The 26,183-nt window shown below is 41.1% G+C and overlaps 1 protein-coding gene across 1 annotated transcript in view; it reads left to right on the top strand.

The window, feature by feature from the left end:
• Positions 1-26,183, top strand: part of MYO16 (myosin XVI) — a 438,349-nt gene that overhangs the window by 133,775 nt on the left and 278,391 nt on the right. Inside the window, 3 exon segments of the mRNA XM_047720392.1 lie at positions 8,113-8,223; positions 15,852-15,917; positions 22,766-22,893. Of these exon segments, the coding sequence (XP_047576348.1) occupies positions 8,113-8,223; positions 15,852-15,917; positions 22,766-22,893 (305 nt within the window).

Here is a 26,183-nt window from a genome sequence, read left to right on the forward strand (position 1 = left end):
AGTAGGCAAATTAAATGTTAGGTAAGATGGAAAGCAAAGTTCTTTCTTAACTTTCTCAAGGGTCCTACGAACTTCCTGTAACCTTGAACGCATATTACTGAGGGAAAGAAGCTGGTCTGAAAAGGGTGTACAGCGCATGATCTAGTGACTGACCTTCTGGAAAAGGCCAGACCATGGAGGCCGTACAAGGATCACAGGTTGCCTGGGCTGGTGTGGGGAGGGGTGGAGAGGTGGAGTCCAGGGGGGTTAGGGCATTGAAACTGCTCTGTATGATTTTACAGAGATGGGTCTGTGTCATTCCACATGTGTCTAAAACCCCAGAGTGTACAACACCCAGAGTGAGCCCCGATGTGCCCCATGGACTTGGGGTGATGGTGACATGTCCAGGAGGTTCAGCTGTAACAAATGTCGTCATTCTGGTGGGGAGTGTTGATGCTGGAGAAGGCTGTGCACGTGTGGGGACAGGGGTGCGTGGGAAATCTCTGTCCCTTCCTCTCAGCTGTGCTGTGAATCTAAAACGGCTCTGAAAACTCAAGATCTTAGGGGCGCCTGCGTGGCTCAGTCGGTTAAGCGTTCAACTCTTGGTTTCAGTTCAGGTCATGACCCCCGGGTCCTGAGACGGAGCCCTTCATGGGGCTCTGTGCTCAGTGGGGAGTTTGCTTGAGATTCTCTCTCCCTCTGTCCCTCCCCCCAATCACACCACATGTTCTCTCTCTCTCCTTCCCAAATAAATAAAATCTTGAATTAATTAATTAATTAAAATCTTTAAAACAGAGAGGACACTCACTACATGATACAGGTTTAACCCTTATAGAATGGCCTTTCTGATTTTAATGTAAGCTCTTTGTAATTATACAATTTATAGCTGCGTCCTAGACCTTAAAGGCAGTTGCGGTCATGTTCGGTTTGGTTGGCACTAAAGAGGGAGTGGCTGTTTTTCAGGTTTTGTGTTCGTACGTTATCGATGGAACATTCATTGGTTCTCATTGCCCTCTGTGGGCACCGCGGGCCTCTCTCCTTGGCCATGAGGTGCGTGGGTGATTCTCTCCCAAGGAAGACCAACATTATCCACTAACTGAGTTATACTTTAAAAGTGTTTTAGAAAAGTCTCCTCAAAACAAGAACATTCTGGAAAAAAAAAAAAAAAAAACAAGAACATTCTGATGAACATCTTAGGGAGATGTACGTAATGGAGACATTTTTTAAAAAAATTGAAACAAAACCCACAGAATCTCTCCTTCCAGATTTTTATAAAATGTAGGTTTTATCAAATGGTTACTGTGTGAGTGAATATTTCAAGGCTTGATTTAAACTTTTTTGGGTTTTGATAGTCACCAAAATGAACACATAATATCTCTGAGAAGACAGAATTTTTCTTCAGTTGTCAAAAAGTGTGCAAGACATTCTTCCTTTGATTTCCTTTCCACTCTCCCTTTCCCTCCTTTTCTCCTCCCCCTGCATTCTTCCTTCATTCTAATTGTCTGACTTCCTTCCCCCCTCCCTTCCTTCACTTCCTTCCTTTGTGAATATATTTCTTTAAATTTTGTTCACGCTTGAAATTCCAATTTTTATGCCACTGAGTGAAGGCACATTAGCCTGGGAGTTCAGAGAAAGGCAGATGCTTTGGTTATGTCTGCTGCTGAAAGTCTATGACTCAGAAGTTCATTGACCTCATCAGCTCCATCTATGAAATGGGTACATGGTATAGGTCTCACAGAGTTGCTAGGAAGCTGACAGAAATGAGGGCTTGAGGTTATCACACATTTACCAAGAACAGAGTAAAAATGCAGTAAGATGTATTTATATTTTCATTGTTATTGATATAGACTGACTGTACGGTAGCTTTTGCCAGAACGGCTGAATTTATCTGCTCTTGATGTAATTTCAGTCAACGCATCCACAGAGTTTATTTTTATCAATGCAAGTGTAGGTGACTTCAAACACTAATAATACAGACTTATACTTTATGTGAACACTGCAATGCTTAAATGTGCATTCACCTGCATTGTCTTAATCCTCAAAATACCACTGTGGGCAAGTTATTATCCCTCTTCATCACTTAACTTATATTCAATTTACAGATTAATTTTTTTAAAGATTTATTTATTCATCTGGGAGAGAGGGTGCATATGCATGTGTGCAAGCAGGGGAGGGGCAGAAGAGCGGGGAGAGCAGCTCCCCGCTGAGTGCAGAGTCCCCGGTACAGGGCTCTGTCCCACGACCCTGAAATCATGACCTGAGCCGAAACCAAGAGTGGGATGCCTAGCAGACTGAGCCACCTAGAGTCCCCACAAATTACAAAATGACCAAACTTCAGAACTCTAAGCAAATGGCTGAGAATCACAAGTGTTTCTTTTACTCTGAATCCTGTTCCGTGTTGGGGGCATGGCAGGAGAGCCCATGGACCTGTGATGGTTGTATGAACAGGAGAGGGAGTTCCCGGCTGCATGTGTGGTACAGGGGTTTGGAAGATTGGCGAGAATTCTCTTTCTGTGGTCCACAGACACACCCATCTCCATGCACACGAAAGTATAAATCCTTGGCCGGTCAAAGCACTAGTAAGTGAAAGGACCTGGTAGGTTTTACTGTGGTCTTAGAAACATCTAACAGGATAACAAGAGCAGGAGGAAATAGCCAAAATGCTGTCTGGCCATGGTGATGAGCTTAAGTTTGGGAAAACTTAGTATTTGTCAGATTATTACCCTATTCTCTGCTAGGACCACCCAGGTCAGCTAGTTTTTTCCCTGACTTCCTCTTTCCTCTTAATTCATGAATATTAGGTTCTTTCCTCTCTCCTCAAGATACTCTTGCTTTTCTCCCATTTGTCAGACCACTGCTTTTATCTGCCAGACGTGTCGTCTCTGCGCACAGACTGCTCATCTCCCAGAGGGCAAAGCCCCAAACAAACAAAACAGTAAGGGGGACGGCTCTCCGTGCGGTGTGGGCAAGGGGAGACCAGGAATTGGGGAAGTCAGAATATTCCCAAACGTTAAGCTCCCTTTGGATCTCGAAACATTTCTCCAAGTGTTTCTCTGAAGTTTGTCCCGACCTTCTGTCCTGAACTATATCTAGTTTATGTTCTAGATATCTCCTCTTACAGAGATAGACAGAGATATGTATCTCCATAGAAGTCATAGTGGTCAGTCCTAGAGGGGGGATGTTAATCCTTTTTACATATTTATCCCATCTCTGTTTTGCCTTATGTTGTCTTTGTTAGGTGGACGTGGGCAGTAGACATTACGGAGTCTACAACTGGAACATAGAGACACTCATAAGTGTCTTTTTCTTTTCCTCTCCACTTGCTAGCAGGTGTCCCCGGGCTTCTGAATCTTTATATGCGGATGGTTTTTGCGGATGGTGCTATGTACGAGTTGGGGTGTGCACGAGTCGGGGTCTGTTCTGTTTTCACATGGCTCTCACACTACATGCCACATTTCCTTAGTGCACACAGACTAGGGTGTCTTCGCATGTTGGCTGTCAGCTTCACAGTTTCCCTAACCCAGGGAACAGCTGTGACCCTGTGGTGGAGATCCTTAAGAACCCCGACGAGACGTCTGCAAGCACTCTTTCGGGCTTGTCGGAACGACTGCCAGACTTCTGTTAGTACTCTTCATGCTTTTGCTAAACAGAACCCCAGAAATTTGCACTGAGCTTGTTAGAACTATGGTTATAAAAGGAAGTTTATTATCGAAGAAATGTAAACCATTTCTAGAGAAAAAAATCTTGCTCATGATTTGTCTCCTTTTCATGATGCTTTGGGAGGTGAATATGGATGCTATCTTGATGAAGCCTCTTGTCTTATTTTTGCATTGTTCAAAGCTATTGCAATCCACTTGCCTTGTACCGTATCATGAACATGCATGAACGTGTATATATATGTGTACTAACGTGTGTGTATAATATGCATTGATATACATATGCACATCCGTATCTGTTTTCTGGGGTGCATATCTGTGTGCAAGGAGATGTATACATTTTTGTATGTTTAGGAAATGCTTGCAAAGACACTGGAAAAAAAGACATTTACATCCGTCTCTAAATTGATAATGAAAATTTCCTTTTATGTCTCTCTCTCTATAAAGACTTCTGCCAGTAGATTTTTTATTTCTTAGAAATACATCCTTACCCATTGGTACTTATTTTCTGAATTCCTTTCCTGTCTAAGGACACACACTTGCATCTGTGATCCCAGGTACGGTGCAGTCGCATCAATATAAGTAAAGCTTCGACCTCCTCTGCCGGTCTGAGTCGTAAACGCAGCGTAGTCCCCGTCCACGCGAGCCTGGCAGCTCCTCCTCTTGCTGCTCCAGCAGCTGCCCTGTCTGTCTTCCCTCATGTCTCTCTCCCCATCCGCCGCCACTTGCCCTATTTCCTCCAGCTCTGCAGCTCACAGGACCTCATGGCCCTTAACGCTTTCTCCCCTCTCCCTGCGCGCCTTCTCCTAGAGCCCGCAGGCTGGCCTCGCAGCATTAGGCCCAGGTGCAGCTTTGCTGTGATCTCATGGGAGACGACTTCTCAGACCCCCGCAGCGAGAGGGCACTCTCACTTTTCAGAGCGCCCTCCTGTTTTCCCTCCCTACACTTTTCATGACTGTAGTTTCTTACGTCCTTACTTCTCCCCCAGCAGACTGTAAACGGGTGTAAGACCTCAGCCCTTTGCTCCCTCTCTGGTCTCAACTCTAGCACGTGCCTGGCAAAGAGCCCATGAGTGAGAAGCGGACATTCGAAGGACAGAATATGTTGTTGGATTATCCGTTATCTGCTAGACTTTCTCCACTGTTCCCTGACGGGGATTGTCCCAGCTTCTCCTTCTGACCTAGCCTCTGTGTGACCCTAGGGAAACTGTCCAGCCTCTCTGGGCTTTAAATTCTGCATCTCCTGGTTAAGGAGGTTGGAACTATATCCATGAATTTCAAAATTTTTAAAATTACTACTTCACAGCAGATCCTTTCCCAAAAAAGGGATCTGTGAACGTGAATTCTGGGTTTTAGAGCAGAAGGGAGCTGAGGGTGTCCGCTGAGAGCTGCAGACCCTGGCCGGGGTCGTCGGCAGATGCCCACCTCCTCCTTTCTCCAAAGGCAGTTCTCAGGGAAGTTGGCAGCAAGTTTCCCTCTGGTGCTCACGACCCTCTGCATCTGTCTAGGTATCGACACACCCGTCACTGCACACTTATCTACAGAGCAGACACCTTGCCAGGCCTCCACGCAAACTTACCCTCGCAGCCTCCTGCGAGGGACACACCATCGTCTTTTATATCATAAGCGATGATGGAAAGTGACTTAGTAACATTAGGGAAGAGAAAGGCTCAGGGCCCCCCAGCCAGGGAGATACACCACTGAGATTTAAACACATTCACCCCTATTAGTACAAAAAGAATCGGTGCCTGAGATGCCCTTCTGTTTCCAGCATTTTTTAAGTGAGAAAGCTTGGTTTGGTATGTAAGTTTTTTTACCCAGATCAGCGTGACTGATAGAAAACGCAGCACGGAACGCTGCCTGGGTGGAGGGGACTGCTGGTCACTCCCCCCGAGGCGTCCTGGGCCTACCAGACTCTTTTTTTTTTTTTTTAATTTATTATTTTTAAAGATTTTATTTATTTATTTGATAGAGATCACAAGTAGGCAGAGAGGCAGGCAGAGAGAGAGGGGAAAGCAGGCTCCCTGCTAAGCAGAGAGCCCGATGATGCGAGGCTCGATCCCAGAACCCCGGGATCATGACCCGAGCCAAAGGCAGAGGCTTAACCCACTGAGCCACCCAGGTGCCCCTATGAGACTCTTAAGTAGAGCTACGTGTTTAGTGTGGAAAAAAGAACAACACATACCCACGATCCCAGGACTGATTCTGACCAGCCGGGAGAGTATCAGGAGAGGCGGGACATTCTGACTTCCATTTTTATCAGCCCCAAGTACCAACTTTCAGATTCTACTCTTGACTAGTTAAGTAAATATTTCTGACAGTATTGAAATCTTCCAGCTATGCCTGTGGCTAATTAAAATGCCCTAGTTAGCTAATGTTAATGAGACTATGTGCTATGCTCCATACAGGTTAATTCTGAACCATATTTTGAGGCCTATTTCTTTAAAATGTGCAAAAGCAAAGAAAATAGACTCAGGGTGTTGGCTGAGTGTGTGCATGGCATGGGGAGAAGAGAGGCTTTTTCTTGACCTTTATGCAGTCTGCAGTACTTTACAAATTGATTTTTTATATGTTTATTTTACTTCTGCCATAGTCTTTTATTATTTTTTATATTTAAATTTTATTTTATTTTTTCAGTGTTCCAAGATACATTGTTTATGCACCACACCCAGTACTCCATGAAATCTGTGCCCTCCTTAGTACCCACCACCAGGCTCACCCAACGCCCGGGCCCCCTCCCCTCCAAAACCCTCAGTTTGTTTTTCAGAGTCCAAAGTCTCTCATGGTTCATTTCCCCCTCCGATTTTCCCCAACTCACTTCTCCTCTCCATCTCCCCATGTCTTCTGTGTTATTCCTTGTGCTCCACAAATAAGTGAAACCACATGATAATTGACTCTCTCTGCTTGACTTATTTCACTCAGCATCATCTCTCCCAGTCCCATCCATATTGTTACAAAAGTTGGGTATTCATCCTTTCTGATGGAGGCATCATACTCCATTGCATATATGGACCACATCTTCCTTACCCATTCATCTGTTGAAGGACATCTTGGCTCTTTCTACAGTTTGGTAACTGTGGCCATTGCTCTATGAACATTGGGGTACAAACTGATTTTTAAGACACAAACAACTTTCTCTTGGAATATGGTGTTTGCCACTTACCCAAATGGTGATATTTCCCATACCAGAGCCGATTGGGTGATACCCTTCTAACTGGGAGACATGACAAACCACTCTTCTGACCACTTGAGATTCCCAGGAAAGAATCTGAGGTTCCATTTTGAGTACATTAGGATTAGAGGAAGCCTGGGAACACACTGACTTGAATTTATGAACTCCTGAGAAAGATTCCATTTTGCGAATCCATCACTCACAGCAGAGAGATCACCCTACACTTAGATTTTTTTAATGTGCCGTATCTGTCAATGCTATAAACGTTTAGCTGATAAACAGTAATATTTAAGTCCAAATTCTTTAACAGTGATACATACGAGGATAAGATATGTAGTGCAAATATAAGTACAAAAGGGGAATGTTGATACAGAATACAGACATGAACGTAAATGATACAAAATAAGCTTGCTGTTGCTAAAAATTCACCATGGGCACCGATGAACTAACTCAACTGAGGTGTGGATAAGAGTATTCTTCGACTTTGGCTCCTCTGTGTTTGACAAAAGAAAACCAAGGCTGTCCTCACAGATCAAGGGTCTGCTTTGCACAACCTACCTTGTGTAGGTAAAATTAAACATGGTCCATTCCAAACTTGCAAATGATAGGTTTTCACCCAATTTAATCATCCAAATTAATCTTTTTTAGTTGAAATATTTGGCAGTTTTCTAACTCTGTCACAGGGAATCATGTTTTTCTTTATGACAGAATTATCTGAATCTCACAGCTACTTTCATTGTAGGAGTCATGTAGAGAAGAATAAAAATCCCAAGCCAAAATTCTAGAGTCTTTCAAAATCTGGCCTCCTCCCCCATGTATGTGGAAGCTACATTCCAGGCACGCTGGCTCCTTCAGCATGCCAATGACAGTAATAGGAGAAGTTCTGCTTCAGCTTTGGAAACACTGCAGACATGTGAGCTCTTCAGCTGCCGGCCGTAGAGGACGCAGAGCAGCTCAGAGCTGTCTACGTTTTGAGTGGGGACTAGGAAAGTCAACGTGCCGGAATGATTCTGGCAGACTGGTGCCTTTGCAGGACGGAAGGTGGCACTGGGGGTTTTGGGGTTAGCGTGTGTGCGAGCGCCCGTGCACGGTCGTGGGCTCAGGACAGAAGTTGTCATCTGAAAACATTTCTCTGTGGCTTCGGAATTTTTTTGTTCCTTCTAAGTGAACCATCTCATTTTTTAATAATGGTTTCAAACTCACATGGTCTTTACGTGTTTGACATGTAATTGGAAATGGGACATCCAACTGTGAAGAGAGTTGATTGGAAAGCAATTAAATTGATCTTTTTGTTTGTCTTCCCCAGGTCAAGCTGATGCCTCCCGCTCCCAGCGATGACCTGGCGACGCTCAGTGAGCTGAACGACGGCACCCTGCTTTACGAGATTCAGAAGCGCTTTGGGAACAATCAGATATATGTAAGTGCCCTTGAGCCTGCCTCGTGTGTAGCTTTGTCTTGCTGCCGATGTCCGTCCTCCAAGCTGCAGATGTCACAAGGAGAGGGCTTACGGTTGTTTCTGGTCTTGCTGATAGCGTAAGGTCGATTTCTCAGCGTTCAGCTTCATTCTGATTCAGTTCTAAAGCAAGCTCAGCAAAGATCCAAATTTCAGAGCTGTTAAGTGAAAATTAATACCCTGCGGGCTGGCGGCTTTCCTGTTGTTGAGGTTGCTGTGGAAGACCTTGCTAGAAACCGGAGGATCTGCACGTCACTCCTAAAACTGCTGTTTGTTTCCTGTACTTGACTTAGCCTGCTAGATCTGGAAGAGGAAGCTGAAGGGGGAGACTTCCCTGGGCTTGGAGGGTGTCGTCTCTATCTGCACAAAAGGAGTCTGTCGTCCCTTTAAGTTATCAGGAAATGCTTTGTCAAGTAAATAATTTATACACTGATCTCTGATAGCAGGATACGAATGTATGACTCGGATGACAAATAACACAGAGAATCAATCTGCTGTGCTTCCGGCCCCGGTTTATATGTGTTATTTCATCCAACATGCAGAACGATTTAGACACCATGTCGCCTCAGTCCCCATCTCTATCGGTCGGTCTGTCTGTCTCCCTCTGCTTGATTTTGTGATATTCAGCTGAGAGCAATTCAATCAGAACGTCTGTAGAGAAATCCGATGATGCCCATATGTGCTATTTCTTTTTGATAACACTCTTTTCCCCCTAGTCTACTGAGAAATTGATTAAGTAATTTTCATGTAAATGCTAAGTCTGAGATTTGCTTATAAGTAATAAATCGTCAGGTGCTGATTAGCCTATGAAAATTCAGTGCAGCATCTTAATGCTTGGATAAATTGCCTGCCACCGTAAATACACTTAAAATTAAATGCTTCTATCAAAATGAATGGGATTGAGTCATTGGCATAAAGTGGTGAAAGCTGATGACTCCACTCTCTGGGACGGCCCCGTTATTTGTGTGTTAGTTTTATTCCGTCTTCTCACCTTTGCCAACATGGTGCTGATCCTTCTCCTCTACGTCCTTCTCCTCCTCCCTGCCTTCTTACCGAGTTACCAGAAGGCCATTGCTTGAATTGTGTTGCGTTTCTTTATTTCCTTCATGCTTCTCCAGTGCCTCTGTCTCCGCAACATCCACTTGACCTGCCCTCACCCAGGTGGTCGCCGTCCTCATCAAGGCCTTTGCCATCTCTTCTCAAAAGCCTCCTAACCCTGCCGAGGGGACCTTGTTCCCTTTCAGTCTGATCTCACCAGGAGCTAGAGTCATTCTTATCATGAACAAATGTGATCTTGACACTCCCAGTCTTAGAGCATCTCTGTGGCGTGTCACTTCTCATGGGATGATGGCCGCAATCTTCATACACGATCTGGGCCCCAGATACAAGCTGATGCTCTTAACCCCTGGGCGACAGCCCTTCTGCCTGTGTCAGGATTTTCCTTGGGCTGTTTTTCTTTCCCCTAAGCTTTTCTTTCTACCCATGGAATAAACACTTAGCTTTATAAACTCCCACTGGGAGTTCTTCAGTCTTTAAGTAAACCTCTCCAGCCCTTTCTGATGAAGTCACAATGGATCTTCTCATGGCTCGTGATGGTCTCTCTCACTGGTGATTTGATGGTGTCCGGTGCTGTGCTAGACTCTGGCTCAGTGATGATGGGATCCATCCATACTGGGTTTGCTCACTGGGAGGCCTGGTCAAGCACTTTCCAATCTCAAGGGACAAGTACTTCCTATCAGTTTATCAGAATCACAGCTCCAACTCCTCCCCACACTGGGCCATCTTCTTAGGTCGTTTCTGCCCACTGGGTTTCTCTTTCTTTCCAGATCATGCTTTGCTAAAGTTCACATCAAATGCACATTTGCCACTGCAGGAGACATGCTTTTCCTCTCTCCCACACCTGAAATATGGAAGAGCTTAATCGTCTCGGATCAATTTTGTGATGAGTGCTCTAAGCCAGGTTATTTGAACTCGCCTTTAATGGATAGACAAGTCACTTAAACATTATTGATTGAATAATAACAAGTGATTCTAAAAGTGTAACCTGTGGACCATTGGAAATATGAACTTTTTATTACCATTCTGCTGTGAGAGTAAGCATTTAGAACCTCTTAGGACAAGTTGACAGTTTCATTGCTGTCTGTTGAGTCTAATAAGAATCCAGGTTTGCATTTTGTAGGTCTTTGTCTTTTTCAATGCCATGTTTACAGGAATCCACTTTTATCACACTTTACAAAAGTATCAGTTCATGATGCATTGGAAACAGAAGTGTTCCTTCCCACAAATACGAAAGCACTGGTTTCAGTAGCTGTTGTGTTCAGAGATGGTCTGCTGACCTCCGCACCCACTCCCCTTACACGTCCATCCCTGACCCTCTTCCTCTTCTCCCAGGTTCAGGCTGAAGTGCCCCGTTCAAGTGTCGGGACTGATCCCTCTTTGGTGTCCCACATTTGACTCTCCTGCAAATCTTAGCAGCCCTCCTTTCAGGATGTACACAGAATGGCCCTCCACTGCTGCCATCAACCCATCAGGGCCAACATAACACTTGTCTGCTAAAGTAATGTCTAACCGGCATTTTCATCTCTTTTTGCTGTAATCTGACTAGTTAATAAGATGATCTTTCGAAAAAGTCTGTAAGTTGCCCTTTCCTTTCCTCCCCTTTCCCTTTTCTTTCCTTTCCTTCCCTTCCCTTCCCTTTCCCTTTCCTTGCCAAAACCCAGGAGCAAACATAACTTGCCCTTTTCTCTAAGTATATACATATTATTTCATTTGGATATCAGATTGTAAAGGTTCCACATAGCCCGTAGCAGAAGGATGAGCCCAAACCATCAAACAAAATGAATTGTAAGAATTGAGACGTTTGCTTGCTAAATAATGCAGAGAATAAAGGCATTTCTTTCTCTGAATAATCACTGTCACACAGGACAGCGGAAATAGAATATGCAATCAAATTTCTTTTGGATGGCAGATAAACGTGAAGGTAATATTCTCTTCATAACCACAACTGGTAGGACTCAACACTCGTAAAGAAAGAAACCTCCCCAAATAAACACAGGCTCCTGTTACGTCTGGTTCGCTAGGTAGGCATCTTGGCTCGGCTGAGCCACTTACTAACTGAACATTCCCCTCCAGGGGCCCCACTGGGGTATAGTAGGTCTTTTTTGTAGGGGCAGCTCAGGAGGCTAAAGTTGACCAGCTTGTGTCAGGAGCTGAAGTCTCTCTCACTTGGAGGCTATCTGAAATTAGGAGGACAGACGCATTTCCCCCCAGATGACGCTGCCCCCTAGCCTGGAATCCGAAGACACACCTGCCATATACAATACCTATCGCGCCATTCCCTGTCATTCCACTCAAGCTTATAGACCCTTGGGAGCTCTTAACATGTGTGAGCTATTAACAGTAAAACTGTGATAGTTTAGAAAGATGAGGAAAAGGAAATCTGTAGTTTCCTAAAGTAGAAAAAAAAATTCTTTCTCTGCAAAACATTTACAGCATTACCTTTCATCAAAGCAACCTCTTGAGAATATGGCATAAACCTGTATTAACTCATATGTTAGGAGTCCATTGTTAACACGCAGATCACATTTTTCTAGACTAATTTTTGTTGTTGTTCATCACAAAATACATTTGCAAAGACAGTCTCAGATTCCTTCAGTAATTAGATCAAAATAGAAATTATATCTCAATAGAAAAGTTCAATTTAGAAGCATATTTGGATGCGTATTTGGAAGCTCCTCATTTTTCCTTCCTTAGCAGATTTCTCCTTTCTCCCTAAGTCTACTTTTTTTTCTTCATTTTTCTGAGTAATTTTCAGATACTTCACTACAAAGGTTCCTATTTGGTTCAATCATTTTACTTTTCTTTTCTCCTTTCCTTGGCTACAGAATCCTGGCCAGTACTTCCATTGAAGTCAATGTTGTCTTGAATCACAACATGTAAAGAGAGTCACACACCACTCACGGGTGTGTGGTTTCATGAATTTTCATTTGGTGAACATGCGTAGGTAACCAGCAGCTTCATAAAGAAATGGAAGAGTAAGAAGCCCCTTCCTCAGTTTACCCTACCCATCACAAAAGATTTTGGCATATATAGGTACAGATTTGTTTTTTTTTTTTTTTTTCTGGACTTCATATAAAAGGACTCACCAGTGTGTTCTCTTTTGTGTCTGCCCACTTTCTTTCTTTCTTTTTTTTAAGATTTTATTCATTTATTTGAGAGAGAGCACAAGCGAGAGAGCAGGAGAGGGAGAAGCAGATTCCCCACTGAGCAGGGAACCCAATGCGGGGCTTGATCCCAGGACCCTGAGATTATGACCTGAGCCGAAGGCAGTCGTTTAACCAACTGAGCCACCCAGGCACCCTTGCCCGCTTTGATTCGTTGTTGTGTTTCTGATAACCATCTATCCTGTTCCTTGCAGCAACAGCTGATTTTTACTCCTCTAAATTTAGCTGCTGTGTGGATATATCCTCATTTATTTATTTACTCTATAGTGGAAGAACACTGGAGTTGTCTCCACTGTTCGGTGATTGAATTCTGCTGTTACAATTATGTGAATTATGTGGGTGATACTGTTATAAACCATCTTGGGCCCCTTTCCTCAACATGTGTACGCAAGTATTTCCATGAGACAGCGTACAGCTATTTCTGTGGGGCGTGAACTGAGTCTTGGAACGCCAGCGTTGCAGGTACCTCCAGCCTGAGTAAATACAATGAAACACTTTCCCATAGTGGATACACTCCCCCACAGACCTTGGTCTTAATGTTTTCCGTGTAGACTCCCACTGCTGCATTGCCATGGCGTCTCTGTGGTTGGAGACCAGATGACCCTGGCAAGTGTGTCTGTCACTAGAAACTGTCTTCTGTTGTATGGATTCGTTTGTGCCTAAACCAGTACTGAGATATCTTAATCACTAAAGCAGCATAATAAATCTTGATCTAGAGAAGTCCTCTATATATCATGGAGGGTTAATATCCCTCCTTTCTCTGGAACATTTTAAAATTTTCAGTGTAGAAGTCTTGACCATTTGTAATCTGTTTCTAGGCCTCTTTCAAACTCTGATGCTATAAGAAATGTTACCTTCTTACTGAAAATAACAAGCAAATTTCATTTTTTTTGGTGTATTGCAAATATAGGGATATAATGTCATTGGGAAATTCATGTTTTATCTGCCCAACTTACTAAGTTCATATGTAAATATTAATTTAAATGGGGATTCTTTTGGATGTTCTGCATATACTGCATATAGTATGTAATGACTTTTATTTTTCTCTTAAATCTTGATAGTTTCCTTACTCTTGTTTTATTTCACGGGATGGCCCTCTTAATAAAAAGATGATGGGAGGTAACAATAAGCTAAGATAGGCATCCCTATCTCATTTTGGATCTCAGGGAAGAGCTTTCGATGTTTTATCATTAAGCAAATTGTTTGCCGTAGCTGTGCCATAGGTATAGTTAAATTTCATTGGATTGAGGGAGTTCCTTATATTTATAGTTTTCAAAGTTATTATTTTTAATCAAAAGTATGCACTGAATTCTATGAAAAGTTTTTTGACTGTGGAGTATATTTTGAGATGATCATATGACTTTTTTTCTTCACTTTTTAGTATTATAAATTACAAGAGTTGACTTACTAATATGAAACCAACCTTATGTTACTAGAACAAATCCTAGCTGGTTGAAGCAGATTATCTGTTGAATGTATTACTGGATTTAATTTGCCAATAGTTTGTCAGGATTTTTGCATGTACTTTATGGAAGAGAAGTGCCTGTAATCTTCCTTTCTTTCGATATACTACTTAGGTGTTTTCTCTACTGTTATTTTCTGGAGCAATGTATATTTGCTCATTTTGTTCATGAATGTTGGGAAGAATTCACCAGTGAAGTTTAAATTTTCTTTGTGGAAAGGTTTTTAGACATAGATTCAAATTTCTTTTACAGAAAAAAAAAAATAACTAGTCAGATGTTCTGTATCTTATTGTGTTGGTTTGGTAAGATGATGGTTGTCGTCCACATTATCTAAATATCCATCGTAGCTAAAATGTGATTCCCAGTATCTCTTCAGCTGTTTTCATGTCTGTGTTGTCTGTAGCAATGTCATATTTAGGATACCAGTAGTTTGTGCATTTTGTCCTGTTTTCTCAATCTCGTTAGGGTACTAACCATTTTATTACACTGTTCAAAAGGCCACCTTTTGACTTTCATTTCTAGTCCATTAATTTCTGCTGTTATACTGATTTTATTTATTTATATTTTGATGTAATTTGATGAGCTCTTCAAAAAGTATACTCAGATCATAATTACCAGCCTTCCTTCTTTTTTAACATTATAAATAGCATATCAGATAATAATTTCTATAATAAGTATATCTTTGGTTGCATCTCACAAATTATGATATGTTATAATCAAAATATCTTATTTGCATTGCAGCTCCTTTTTTGGCTCATATGTTATTTGCCGATGCATTGTATAATTCCCAAACATTTGGTGATTTTCTAGATATCCATTATTATAATTCTGGCATGATCAGAGTACCTACCCTACGTGGTTCATGTCCTTGAAATGTAATGAAACTGACCTGTGTTCAATTTCAAAGAATGTATATTCTGCAATTGTTTGGTAACAGTGTTGTATATGAGTCAATGAGTCACTTGGTAATTATTTATCTCAAAATTTAATCTGCTTATTCCATGAGTTACTAAGAAAAAAATTGTTTAAAATCCCCACTGTCATTGTGAATTAATCTTTCTCTTTACAGCGTTTTTGCTTCATATATTTTGTGCTTGATTTTAGTCTCATAGAAATTTTAAATGCTATATCTTCCTGGTTGATTTAATATTTTATCATTGTGAAATGTCCATTTATATCCCTTTTATCTTGTGTGTGTGTGAATTGAGTGTTGCTAAACCACATTTTTCCTGTTCTTATTGTTTGCAGGTGTATCCTGCTTTATCTTTCACTTGCAAATTTTCTTAATCTATAGAGAGTACTTTAATCTAGTGCATAATCTTCATCCTTAAGAACATTTAGTAGCTTTACATTTGATGTAATTTCTGATTTGGGGGGATTTAAATCTATTATTTTATTACTTGATTTCTATTTATTCCATCTGTTTTTTGTGCTTTTATATCTCATTACTTGTCCTTTTTAAAATTAGAAAGTATTTTTATTTGCTTCCTGTGCTTTATTCATTTTTCAATTGTGCATTTTATTTTTATTCTGTAGCAGCATAGAACTCATTACCACATTTATTTCCTTCAGTATATTTTGCCACATGTTTTAATTTTATATTTTTTATTCAGTCTGATTCTCACAAAACCCCTTTAAGAAAAGCAATTTTTAGAATCCTGTCATTTCACTTGTTACATGTTTAATGGAACAAGCATATATGTCTTATTTTATTTGAATTTGACTTTTCTATTTCCTTATTTACAAACTTTATTCACAAACTTTTAAAATAGCTCACAAAATGTTAAAGTGTGGCCCTTATTTATTTTCTATATTATGTACAGTGATTTTAAAGTTATATCACTTTTAATTTTAAGTGTTCTCTTTACACAGTCCCCCAAGTATTTCTGTCCTTTTCTGTTAACAGACTTTTATTGGAGATATCCTCTTGCTTGTTAACCCGTTCAAAGAGCTTCCAATTTATTCCACGATGGTGAGTATGAAATTTAAAATATCATTTAAAAATGTGGAGTGATGCTCACCAGACATACCTATTCGCATCAAATGATCAGTTAAGAAGAAACCCCAAAACAATAAGTCAAACTTCTCAGAAAATTCTAAATTGATATTTGCATAATAATGACTTTTATTTGTTCTGAGACAAAAATGGAAAAGAATGTAATCTTATCAAAAATGCCTTTGCACTTATAATGTGTCATTTTACTCCAATTGTAGTTACTAGACAAACTTCTAAAATTAAATAAAACATTACTCTACTTTCCATACCTTCTTGACTAATTCAAGATTGGTTGGCTTACAGTCCTTATTTCAACATCATCACCTCTTTCAGAAAAGTTTTATGAAGTTAAAACAATGAAAATGAGAAAGGACAATATAGAATTTTATGCATTTTTCCAAATGACTTTCCACGTTCAATTATGAGACTCCCAAAATTAAAAGAGAAATTTCCTTTGGAAAATTATTCCAGATAACTGAAAACACAACATAATTTTCGAGTAGTAATAGATCAAGAACATCATTGTGTAGCTCTCTACTTGTGTGTGTGTGTGTGTGTGTGTGTGTGAGCACAAGCTGGTTCCAGTGAAAACAGAATCCGTAGTAGGGAGCAGGAGCATGACAAAGAGGCAAGGGGAGCAGACATGTGTTTCTGAAGCCAGGGACATGCTCTTAGGTGTTGGAGGGGAAGGTGGCAGGAGAGAGGTTGGAGGGGAAGGGAGAGAGAACACCTTCTTTAAGCTCCCAAAGAATCAATGAAGAATTCTTAAGAAACCTCCCCTGAGACAGAGTGCCCACTCACTGTCCTAGCCACAGTCCTTCTTACCAAAGTCCCTGCTGCACTTTGCCAGGTGTCCTCACTCCACTCAGGCTGATCCCAGTCTTAGTCTTGGGCCACCTGAGTCTGTGATCACCTGTCGGGGCAGCACAAGGGCAGTCACCGGCAGTCATCTCGGGAGTTCTATCAGAGGAGCTCAGCCTGAACTGTGATGATGAAATAGGCATACACTGTTTGTATGTTTATGTCAGTTCTTTTTTTTAATTTCTTTTTTTTTAAGATTTTATTTATTTATTTGACAGACAGAGATCACAAGTAGACAGAGAGTCAGGCAGAGAGAGGAAGGGAAGCAGGCTCCCCGCCGAGCAGAGAGCCCGATGCGGGGCTCGATCCCAGGACCCTGAGATCACGACCTGAGCCGAAGGCAGAGGCTTTAACCCACTGAGCCACCCAGGCGCCCCTTTATGTCAGTTCTTAATAGTTTTGTTTTACAAGGATTCTGTTCATTATATTTAATCTTCCAAAGTTTGGGGCATATAATTATTCATGAGTCCTATTTATTTTTTTAATGTTTGTAGAATTTTGAGTGATTTCTTTCCGTTCCCAATGTTGGTCATGTATGCCTTCTCTGACTTTTTAAAATCAACGTGCTAGGAATTTCTTGATTGTATTAATCTTTTCCAAGAAAACATTTCCTTACTTAATTTTTTTCTACTATATATTTATTCTCTATGTGTTTGATCTCTGCTTTTTCTTTTTATTGTCTCCTTCTTTCTAAGTTCTTCGAGTTTCATTTGATAATCATGTAAGTTATATAGTTATATTGCCAATTTTCTGCCTTGTATAAATAAGTATTTGGGACTTTTAATTTTGCTTTAACCACAGTTTTCTGCATTTTTTTTAAGATTTTATTTATTTATTTGAGAGAGAGAGCGATAGCAAGAGAAAGCATGAGCAGAGGGGAGAGGCAGAGGGAGAGGGAGAAGCAGGGTCCTTGATGAGCAGGGACCCTGATGCAGGACTCCATCCCAGGACCCTGAGATCGTGACCTGAGCTGAAGGCAGACACTTAACTGACTGAGCCACCCAGGTGACTGAGCTTTCTGCATCTTTGATGCTTTCCAAGTTCATTATTTTTCAGTTTAAGAGAGACAGCTATAGAAAGAGAGAGAACCCCTGCTATTTCAAACTGCCTATTAATGTGTTGTTTTTGGCTTCTATCTATGGTATTACATTGGGTCATAGAGTCAAAAAGAATCTTATGTTGAGACAAAAGCCAATTTTAGATATTGCATAAAATATGTACATATATAGCTATTATATAAATGCTTCTATAGATCTAGTGGTCAAATTCTGAGGATTAAGGAAAATGTAACATAATGAATTCTTTTAGTACAATATTATTTGTCATGTTATATTCTATTTCAAATGGAAAAGACTGATTTTCTGGTTTCTTCATTTTTAGGGTATCAATAGTGTAACAGTTTTCTGGCTTCAAGTAGCATGTTTGCAGGTCTTTCAGGAATACTTGTTAATAGAGAAAAGGAGAGACATTAAGAGACATATTTCTTTATTAATGTAGGAATAAAACATGACGCAATGAGATTTTTGCATGAACGGTTCATTAAAACTTAAAATAGTGAATGCGACATATAACGTACATGTATAATCCTTATATCCATCAATTCCAGTGGACTCTGGCATAGAATGTAGGAGGAAGATGAATATATTTGAGTAAAATAATGCACTGATAAAAAGCTTACAACAAAACTGCCCACTTTTAATATGTCATAATGAGATTTTACTGTGTTTGGTGCTTTTGGAATTCACTTCCATTTTGCAGAATCAAATAGTTTGCACTTTCCTGGTCTACAAGTAGTAACTCGTAATATAATCATAGATATTGGGCCACTACACGGACTTCATTCTTAGGCCGAATTGTGAGCATCCTGTGTAGCATCCTTAGTACCTTGTGATTTTATGTCAGTTCCTCACATACTGAACCACATCAAGTTGTCTCGCTGTCCTGTGGACATGCAAGAGAAATTTTCGCTTATTTTTATGCTCAGAAATTATGTAGTCAAGTGTATGCTTATTATCTTAAATAACAAATTCTGTTCAGATAGTTTATTTTCTTCCCTCATTAGTTAAGTAAAAGAAGAAACTAAAACACTGAATATGATTATATCTGTAAAGATTACGTAGACCAGGAGAATGACTTCTGTGTTTCATGTTGAAAAACAAATCCATGAGCATCATCTGTAGCTCACTTTAATTTTGTTACCATTAACTGTGTTATGTTAAGCTTTGCATAACATTCATTCCATAGGAGGCCATTAATCATGGATGCAGAGCCTCTGCGTTGAACTGCATTTTGAGACTAATACAAACACATGACAGGAAGCAGTCCTCTCCCAGAGGTGGTTTATAGCCGTAAGCAATGTTGATGTGATGCGAACAGTCACTGAGGGGAGTGGCACCCAGGGGGCCAGGAGGCAGACAGTTGTAAATGAAGTATAACCAGCAGGGAGGGGTTCACTGTTGTGCTCCCCACTTATGTTGAAGGTGAGTGACTTTGCTTATTTTAAACATGTAAGGGGTAGGGGAGAAGGAGAAAAGAGAAAAGTAGCCAGATCTTTCTGAATAGGCTTTGCAAAAGAAGCAGTGTTATGATCAGGAACAAGAATGCTTCAACAAACCAAGAAACATTTATTGAGTCCATTAAACACAGTATGTTATGTTAGATATTTGGGGATGCTAAGTAAGCTTCTCCTCATCCTTAAAAACTGCACTGATATTCTAGATATCATGCATAATCAGATTTCCCTTGTAGATGAGGACAGTAAGATAGCTGTATTGAGAATGTACACTATTAATTGACAAGTCAGAATGTTGGAGGGAAGGAGGTCTTCCCAAGTTGAGACAAGCATTACTTGGAAAAGCAATGGGATTGTTGCAAATCCTAAGGAATGAGTAAGATTATGGTAAGGGGAGAGGAAGTATACTTTGAAGAATTGTCTAGAGTCACATTATGGGGACCAAAAATATAGGATCATTAGAAGATGGCACAGACTAATCTTATAAGAACAAGAAGTTGAAAAAAGTTGAAGAATTGAAAATCTGGTTTGGATCTAAACTATAAAGCTAAGTTAGAGAGTTTGAGTTTGAATTTTAGAAAATAAAGACTCACTGGAACAAACAAGTTCAATACAAATAGTGTTTATAAGTCTTTTGCCGTCAGTTTGAGAACAAGAGGCATTTAGGCAGGAAGAAGAATTAGTAGGCACTGAGATAATTCAAGAGCAAGCCTAGTATGGGGACTCTGGTGGTAGTGGGCAGAAGTTGAGGGAGTTTCTGAAAAGACACTAAGAACCTGCAGAGAATTTCATTTGAGGAACAAATAAGAGAAAAGGCATCCCTTGAAGATACAGATTTTGAATCTGTGAGTCTAGGAGAATCTATAACAAAAAAAAGAAAAGAAAAGAAAAGAAAAATTGATGAGGAAAAACCAGGTTCAGGTGAATGTACAGTGTTTGGAGGTTAAATTGAAATGTAGAAGTTCTCCCTTAGATGCAAGATTAGGAGTAATTCACATAGATATTTCATTTTAGGAGACTTCTAGGAGTCACAGCAAGTTTAAGAATGAGGTAGAAAAATAATAGAAAGCAATGAAGGAGGAGGAGGAAGAGGATAGGGAAAGAGGCAGGGGGAGAGGAAGGGAAGAGAGATGGGGAGACCACAATGACAGGGTAGATGGCTGCCATTAAAGAACCAGGTCTGGGGCGCCTGGGTGGCTCAGCTGGTTGAGTGGACGTCGGCACAGGTCTTGATCCCAGGATCCCGGAATGGAGCCTCGCACTCTGGGTCCCTTTCCTCCCCCTTACCCCCCAGGTGAAGGTGCACACTCTCTCTCTGTCAAATAGGTAAAATCCTTAAAAAACAAACAAACAAACAAAAAAACAAACAAACAAAAACAGGTCTAATGCATTGTTGAGGTAGTAATTAAAAAGGACAAACATCTTGGTGTTTGTGCCATTGTGGAAACCAGTGAACATGTGAATGTCTTGAGAGTGGACACATCAGCCATAGGTATGCATGGGCCCTCAAACATCCATGTCAGACTGGTCTCAGATATTTCTCACTGTTTCCTTTACTATGGATTTCCCTGGTTACCAGAGAGTTTCTGCTTCTTTTCTCTTATTTATTGGTTATCCTTTTCTGTTTGTATTCTTCGAATTTTCTATTTTCTTTCCAGTCTTATTTATTTGTAGAAGTTGTTTATAAGACACAGCTTAATCTCCTCTCTGTCTTTGGTTTTTATTGTATTACTGTGTGTATGATGTTTGTGGTCGAACAGCAATTGTCAAATATACGATTTTGATATAGCTTCATCCTTCCCATTAGAATTCACGTTTGAGATCCCTAGTTCCGTATTCCAAAATCATGAAAGTATTATTCTGTTTCCTTGTGTAAATGTTTTATGCTTTGCTCTTCATAGTGAGACTTAAGTTCATCTGGAATTCATTTTCACACCTGGCATGAGATAGAGATCAGCGTTTGTTTCCTTTACTAATCAGCCCATTCTTAATGCCTAATGCACACAACAGCCCCCTTACGTACCCCAAATCCACACCCATGTGTGGGCGTGGGTTGAGTTCTCTAGTCTGTCCAGGTGATACCTTCTTCTGGCGTCTGTGCCAGAACCACGGTATTTGTGGATTTGGGCTTTCTGGAGTTTTTACTGAGCTACAGTGAACATGGGTTTCTAAGTGCCCTGATGGGTAGATTTTCACGAGCCCTCAGATCCAGAGCATTTCCCGCACTCCAGAAGCCCTACTCTTGCCCCTCTGTGATCACCGGCACCTTGGCCAAGACACCACCGACCCGACTTCTATGGTGTAGCTTCATTTTACCTGGTTTTGTACTTTATCTTACAGAATGTTCCTCATGTCCCGACAGACGCCACCCAATATTATGTTTGTGAGATTCACCTAATCATTTTTTATAGCTGCAGGTCATTTATTCTATTTTTAAAAAACTATTTCCCCTGTGATTATAAATGACTTCAAACATATGAACAATTTGCAGATAAATAGCACAAACAAATTTTTTTCCAACCATTTCCAAATGATTTGCTGGCATGCTGTCCCATCAACCTTGAATACATGGGTTGTGCATTTCCTGCAAACAAAGGCTTTCATTCCCTGTGAAACCTCTGTACCACCCCTGGAATCAGGAAATTCCTCCTGGTGCACTGTGGCCATCCAGTCAAAACATCCCATTCAAGTCTTTCCCGTTTTCCTGGTAATGCCCACAGAGCCAAAGACCCAGGCCGCCATGACAGGGTGGGCGGACTTTGATCTTGTCTGGACACTTCCCTCCATCTTCTGATGAGATTCCCACTCTCAACAGCCTTGAAGCAACAGGCCAGTTACTATGTAAAAGAAAAATTAAGTTTGTCTGATACTTCTTCATGACTCAGACACCTCCGTATCATTCTGTGTTTCTTCTAAAATAACAGAATTTAGTGGTACTCAAAAGCACTAAACATACTGGCGCCATGGCAATCCTCATAAGTCACTGTGTCCCTGAAATTAAGTTCTTTTTTGTTTTTCTGAGAAGTTTGTAAGTTCTTCCATGTTTTGGTGGCAAGTGCTTTCTACTCGGGTTAAAAACCCTTTCTAGCTCACGTTACTGAGATGAAATGTTGCTGAGAGACGTTGCGTGTGATGCCAGTCCCCGCAGGTTCAGCTTACTACACAGGTTCCCATCAAACTGGATGTGTGTGAGTTGGTCTGCTTAAGAACAGCAAAAGAATTTCAAGCCCGCGAACCAAGTCATGAAGGATCAGACACCCGCCTCTCTTTTATCTTTGTGAATGCTTAAAACTTGCTGAAAAGGGCATAATTTCCCAGACTTTTGTAGTTATAGATGAGTTTCAGATATAGAGCTTCCCTGGAGTTTGAATCTTGGGAGTGAGTCAGCTGTGTCCTGAGGTCGAGAAGCCGGCACCTTCTTATGATGTCTGTTTCCCACTCTGCCCGGCAGGTGTCTCAGCTCTACCTCAGCAGCACGGGGCAGCCCTGCTCCTCCTTGCCTCCCCACATCTTCTCCTGCGCCGAGAGAGCCTTTCACCAGCTTTTCCAGGAGCAGCGGCCCCAGTGCTTCATTCTCAGGTGAGCCCGCCCCTCACCCACCCTCCCATGGTGCACTGATGCGCTGGGAGCTTGGCTGTGAGTTTCTCCTCCTTTCCTCTGGTTCACATTCATTGACTTCCTCAGCACCTGGTGGCCCCACGTGTCTTTCCAATAAATAATTTGACTCGTTACCAAGGAGAAACATCTCTGTTCTTAGAAATAGCCCCAAGTGTGGTAGAATCAATATCAACACACTTAACCTGAAACTCAATTCATTTTGAAGATTTACTACTTGGGACCAGAGCGGTTTGGCTTTCAAACATCAGGAATCATGGGGAAAGAAAGACCCGCGATCAGCTGCCACGATGTGGTACGGACCCAAATACAAATGATTACCCTGCAATTGTGGGTTTTCTCACTTACTTCTCGCTATTTACCTATGCTCATCTTTTACCAAGTATACTCGAAGTGTTTTATACTGAAATATCATGGTAACATTAGTTCCTTAATAGCAAGATGCCCAGGATGATGATTTACATGGAAGTGAAAATAAACACACGCACAAGAACCACAGGACATGGAGGTGACATGAGATTATGTATTGATAAAGGATTAAAGTACTATTTAGGTATTAAAATAAGATGTGCATTGAGAATTACATTTCATATTAGGAGCAGCCTCTACCAGAGGGGACTTCTGTAAGTCCTCAGGTTTTGCCCAAGTTACAATAAGTAGTGTTGGCTGGCGGCTGAATGTGTCAATAAACCTTTGCCCAACTCATCAAAGTGAAATGAGAGATAGGAAATGTGGACACCTGGATAGAACCCAAAAGACATTTAAATACTTAAGTTAGCACTTATTTATACACTTTTAAGTTACTAACTTGATCAGAAGTTCTAGAGAGGGTCAGATGGATGGCTTGCAAACACCCGTGCTCTGGTTTTCAAAATAGCACACAAGTGGTTGTGTTCACTCTTGTTCGAAGTGCCCCCAGCCCCACAGGAGAGGCCCTGGGGGCATGGTGGCCCCAGCCATTCTTGAATCAAGCAACTGTGTTCTCATCTGCTTTATCTGTCTGATTGTCTAGTCTAACTTTGACCAAAACAGGGAGCATTTTTTAAAAATCATGAGATTGTGGGTGTATATATATACTAGTGTGGTCATTAATAACAACTGATGTTTATCGAGAACTTAGTAAGTGCCAGACCCTTCAAGAGGAGCTTCCATGTGTTCCCTTATCCATTGCTTTAGCAGTCTTCCAAGATATGTATTATGTGTGTGTGTGTGTGTCTGTGTTCCAAGATTCACTGTTTATGCACCACACCCAGGGCTCCATGCAATACGTGCCCTCCTTAGTACCCACCACGAGGCTCACCCAATCCCCCCCCCAAAACCCTCAGTTTGTCTCTCAGAGTCCATAGTCTCTCATGGTTCATCTCCCCTTCCAATTTCCCTCAACTCCCTTCTCCTCTCCATCTCCCCTTGTCCTCCATGCTATTTGTTATGCTCCACAAATAAGTGAAACCATATGATCATTGACTCTCTCTGCTTGACTTATTTGACTCAGCCTGATCTCTTCCAGTCCCGTCCATGTTAATACAAAAGTTGGGTATTCATCCTTTCTGATGGAGGCATAATACTCCATAGTGTATATGGAACACATCTTCCTTATCCATTCGTCGGTTGAAGGGCATCTTGGTTCTTTCCACAGTTTGGTGACTGTGACCATTGCTGCTATAAACATTGGGGTAAAGATGGCCCTTCTTTTCACTACATCTGTATCTTTGGGGTAAATACCCAGTAGTGCAATGGCAGGGTCATAGGGAAGCTCTATTTTTAATTTCTTGAGGAATCTCCACATGTTCTCCAAAGTGGCTGCAACAACTTGCATTCCCACCAACAGTGTAAGAGGGTTCCCCTTTCTCCACATCCCCTCCAACACATGTTGTTTCCTGTCTTGTAAATTTTGGCCATTCTAACTGGTGTAAGGTGGTATCTCAATGTGGTTTTGATTTGAATATCCCTGATGGCTAATGATGATGAACATTTTTTCATGTGTCTGTTAGTGATTTGTATGTCTTCTTTGGAGAAGTATCTGTTCATGTCTTCTGCGTACTTTTTGACATGATTATCTGTTTTGTGTGTGTTGAGTTTAAGGAGTTCTTTATAGATCCTGGATATCAGCCCTTTGTAGTGTTATTTACGCATATCTTCTCCCATTCCATCGGTTGCCTCTTTGTTTTGTTGACTGTTTCCTTTGCTGTGCAGAACCAAGATATGAATTATTATTAACATCATGATTTTAACTGTCAGGTAACTGTGTATTAGGAGGAGTAACTCATTAGTCTAGGGTGTCCAATTAGTAAATAGTGAATCTGGGATGTGAGCCCAATAGTGTAAATTGTGAATGGTGATTAGTGTAGGTCATAGTGGATGCCGTATGTGGGATGGGAGCCCCATCGTCTGGCTTCTGCGCCTGAGTGAAGCTTACCCACTAGTGCGTGGCCAGACCCTTGCAGTCACCCCAACAAGGTTTCCAGCAGCCCACCCTGTGCTTCCCTAAAATGAGGGCCACATATCTGTGGATTTTCCTAAATTCTAACTGAATCCACTGAATTCTTTTGAAAGACATTGGTCCATAGCAAAGTTCTGAGTTGCCAATGAATTTTATCCTTTGGGAATCTTCCTGTTAGAGATTTCACAGTATCTAGCAAGTGCTTTCAGTAAATAAAGCTGTTGATCTCTAACCCAGTGCTTTCTACATGAATTTACTCATGGAATTGTTTTTCCAGTAGGACCTGTTAGTATTCTACAGAAGCATTATTTCTTTGGGACATTTTTAAAGGCTAATAATGCCATGTATCAACCAGTTTCACTTAAAAAAAAAAAAAGTTTTCTTCATTCAGGTTTCAAGAAATTAAGAACCAACCTGTGATCACAAGGACTTGCTATTTTAGTCATTCTCTGTCTTCTTTCAGGATTGATGTTTTTATGTGGCTTCTCTATCTCCTTGATTGTCTTGCCTAAGATAAAGGTTTTCTGTACTTATTATACTAATTCATTAAAATTAGTAAATTTAGAAGTCAGCTAAATACATGATTTAAAGATCATTTTTGAGAGTCTATTGTGTCTTTAAAAGATTCATTTATTTGAGAGAGAGAGTGGGAGGGAGAGACTTGGGGAGAGGGAAAGACAGTCTTTCTTGAGCAGACTACTCAGGGAGCACAGAGACCTACGTGAGGCTTGATCTCACGACCCTGAGATCATAACCTGAGCCAGAACCAAGAGCTGGACGCTTAACTGACTGAGCCACCCAGGTGGCCCAAGAG

This window comes from Lutra lutra, chromosome 3 (genome assembly GCF_902655055.1).
Source record: "Lutra lutra chromosome 3, mLutLut1.2, whole genome shotgun sequence".
NCBI classification, from domain to species: Eukaryota; Metazoa; Chordata; class Mammalia; order Carnivora; family Mustelidae; genus Lutra; species Lutra lutra.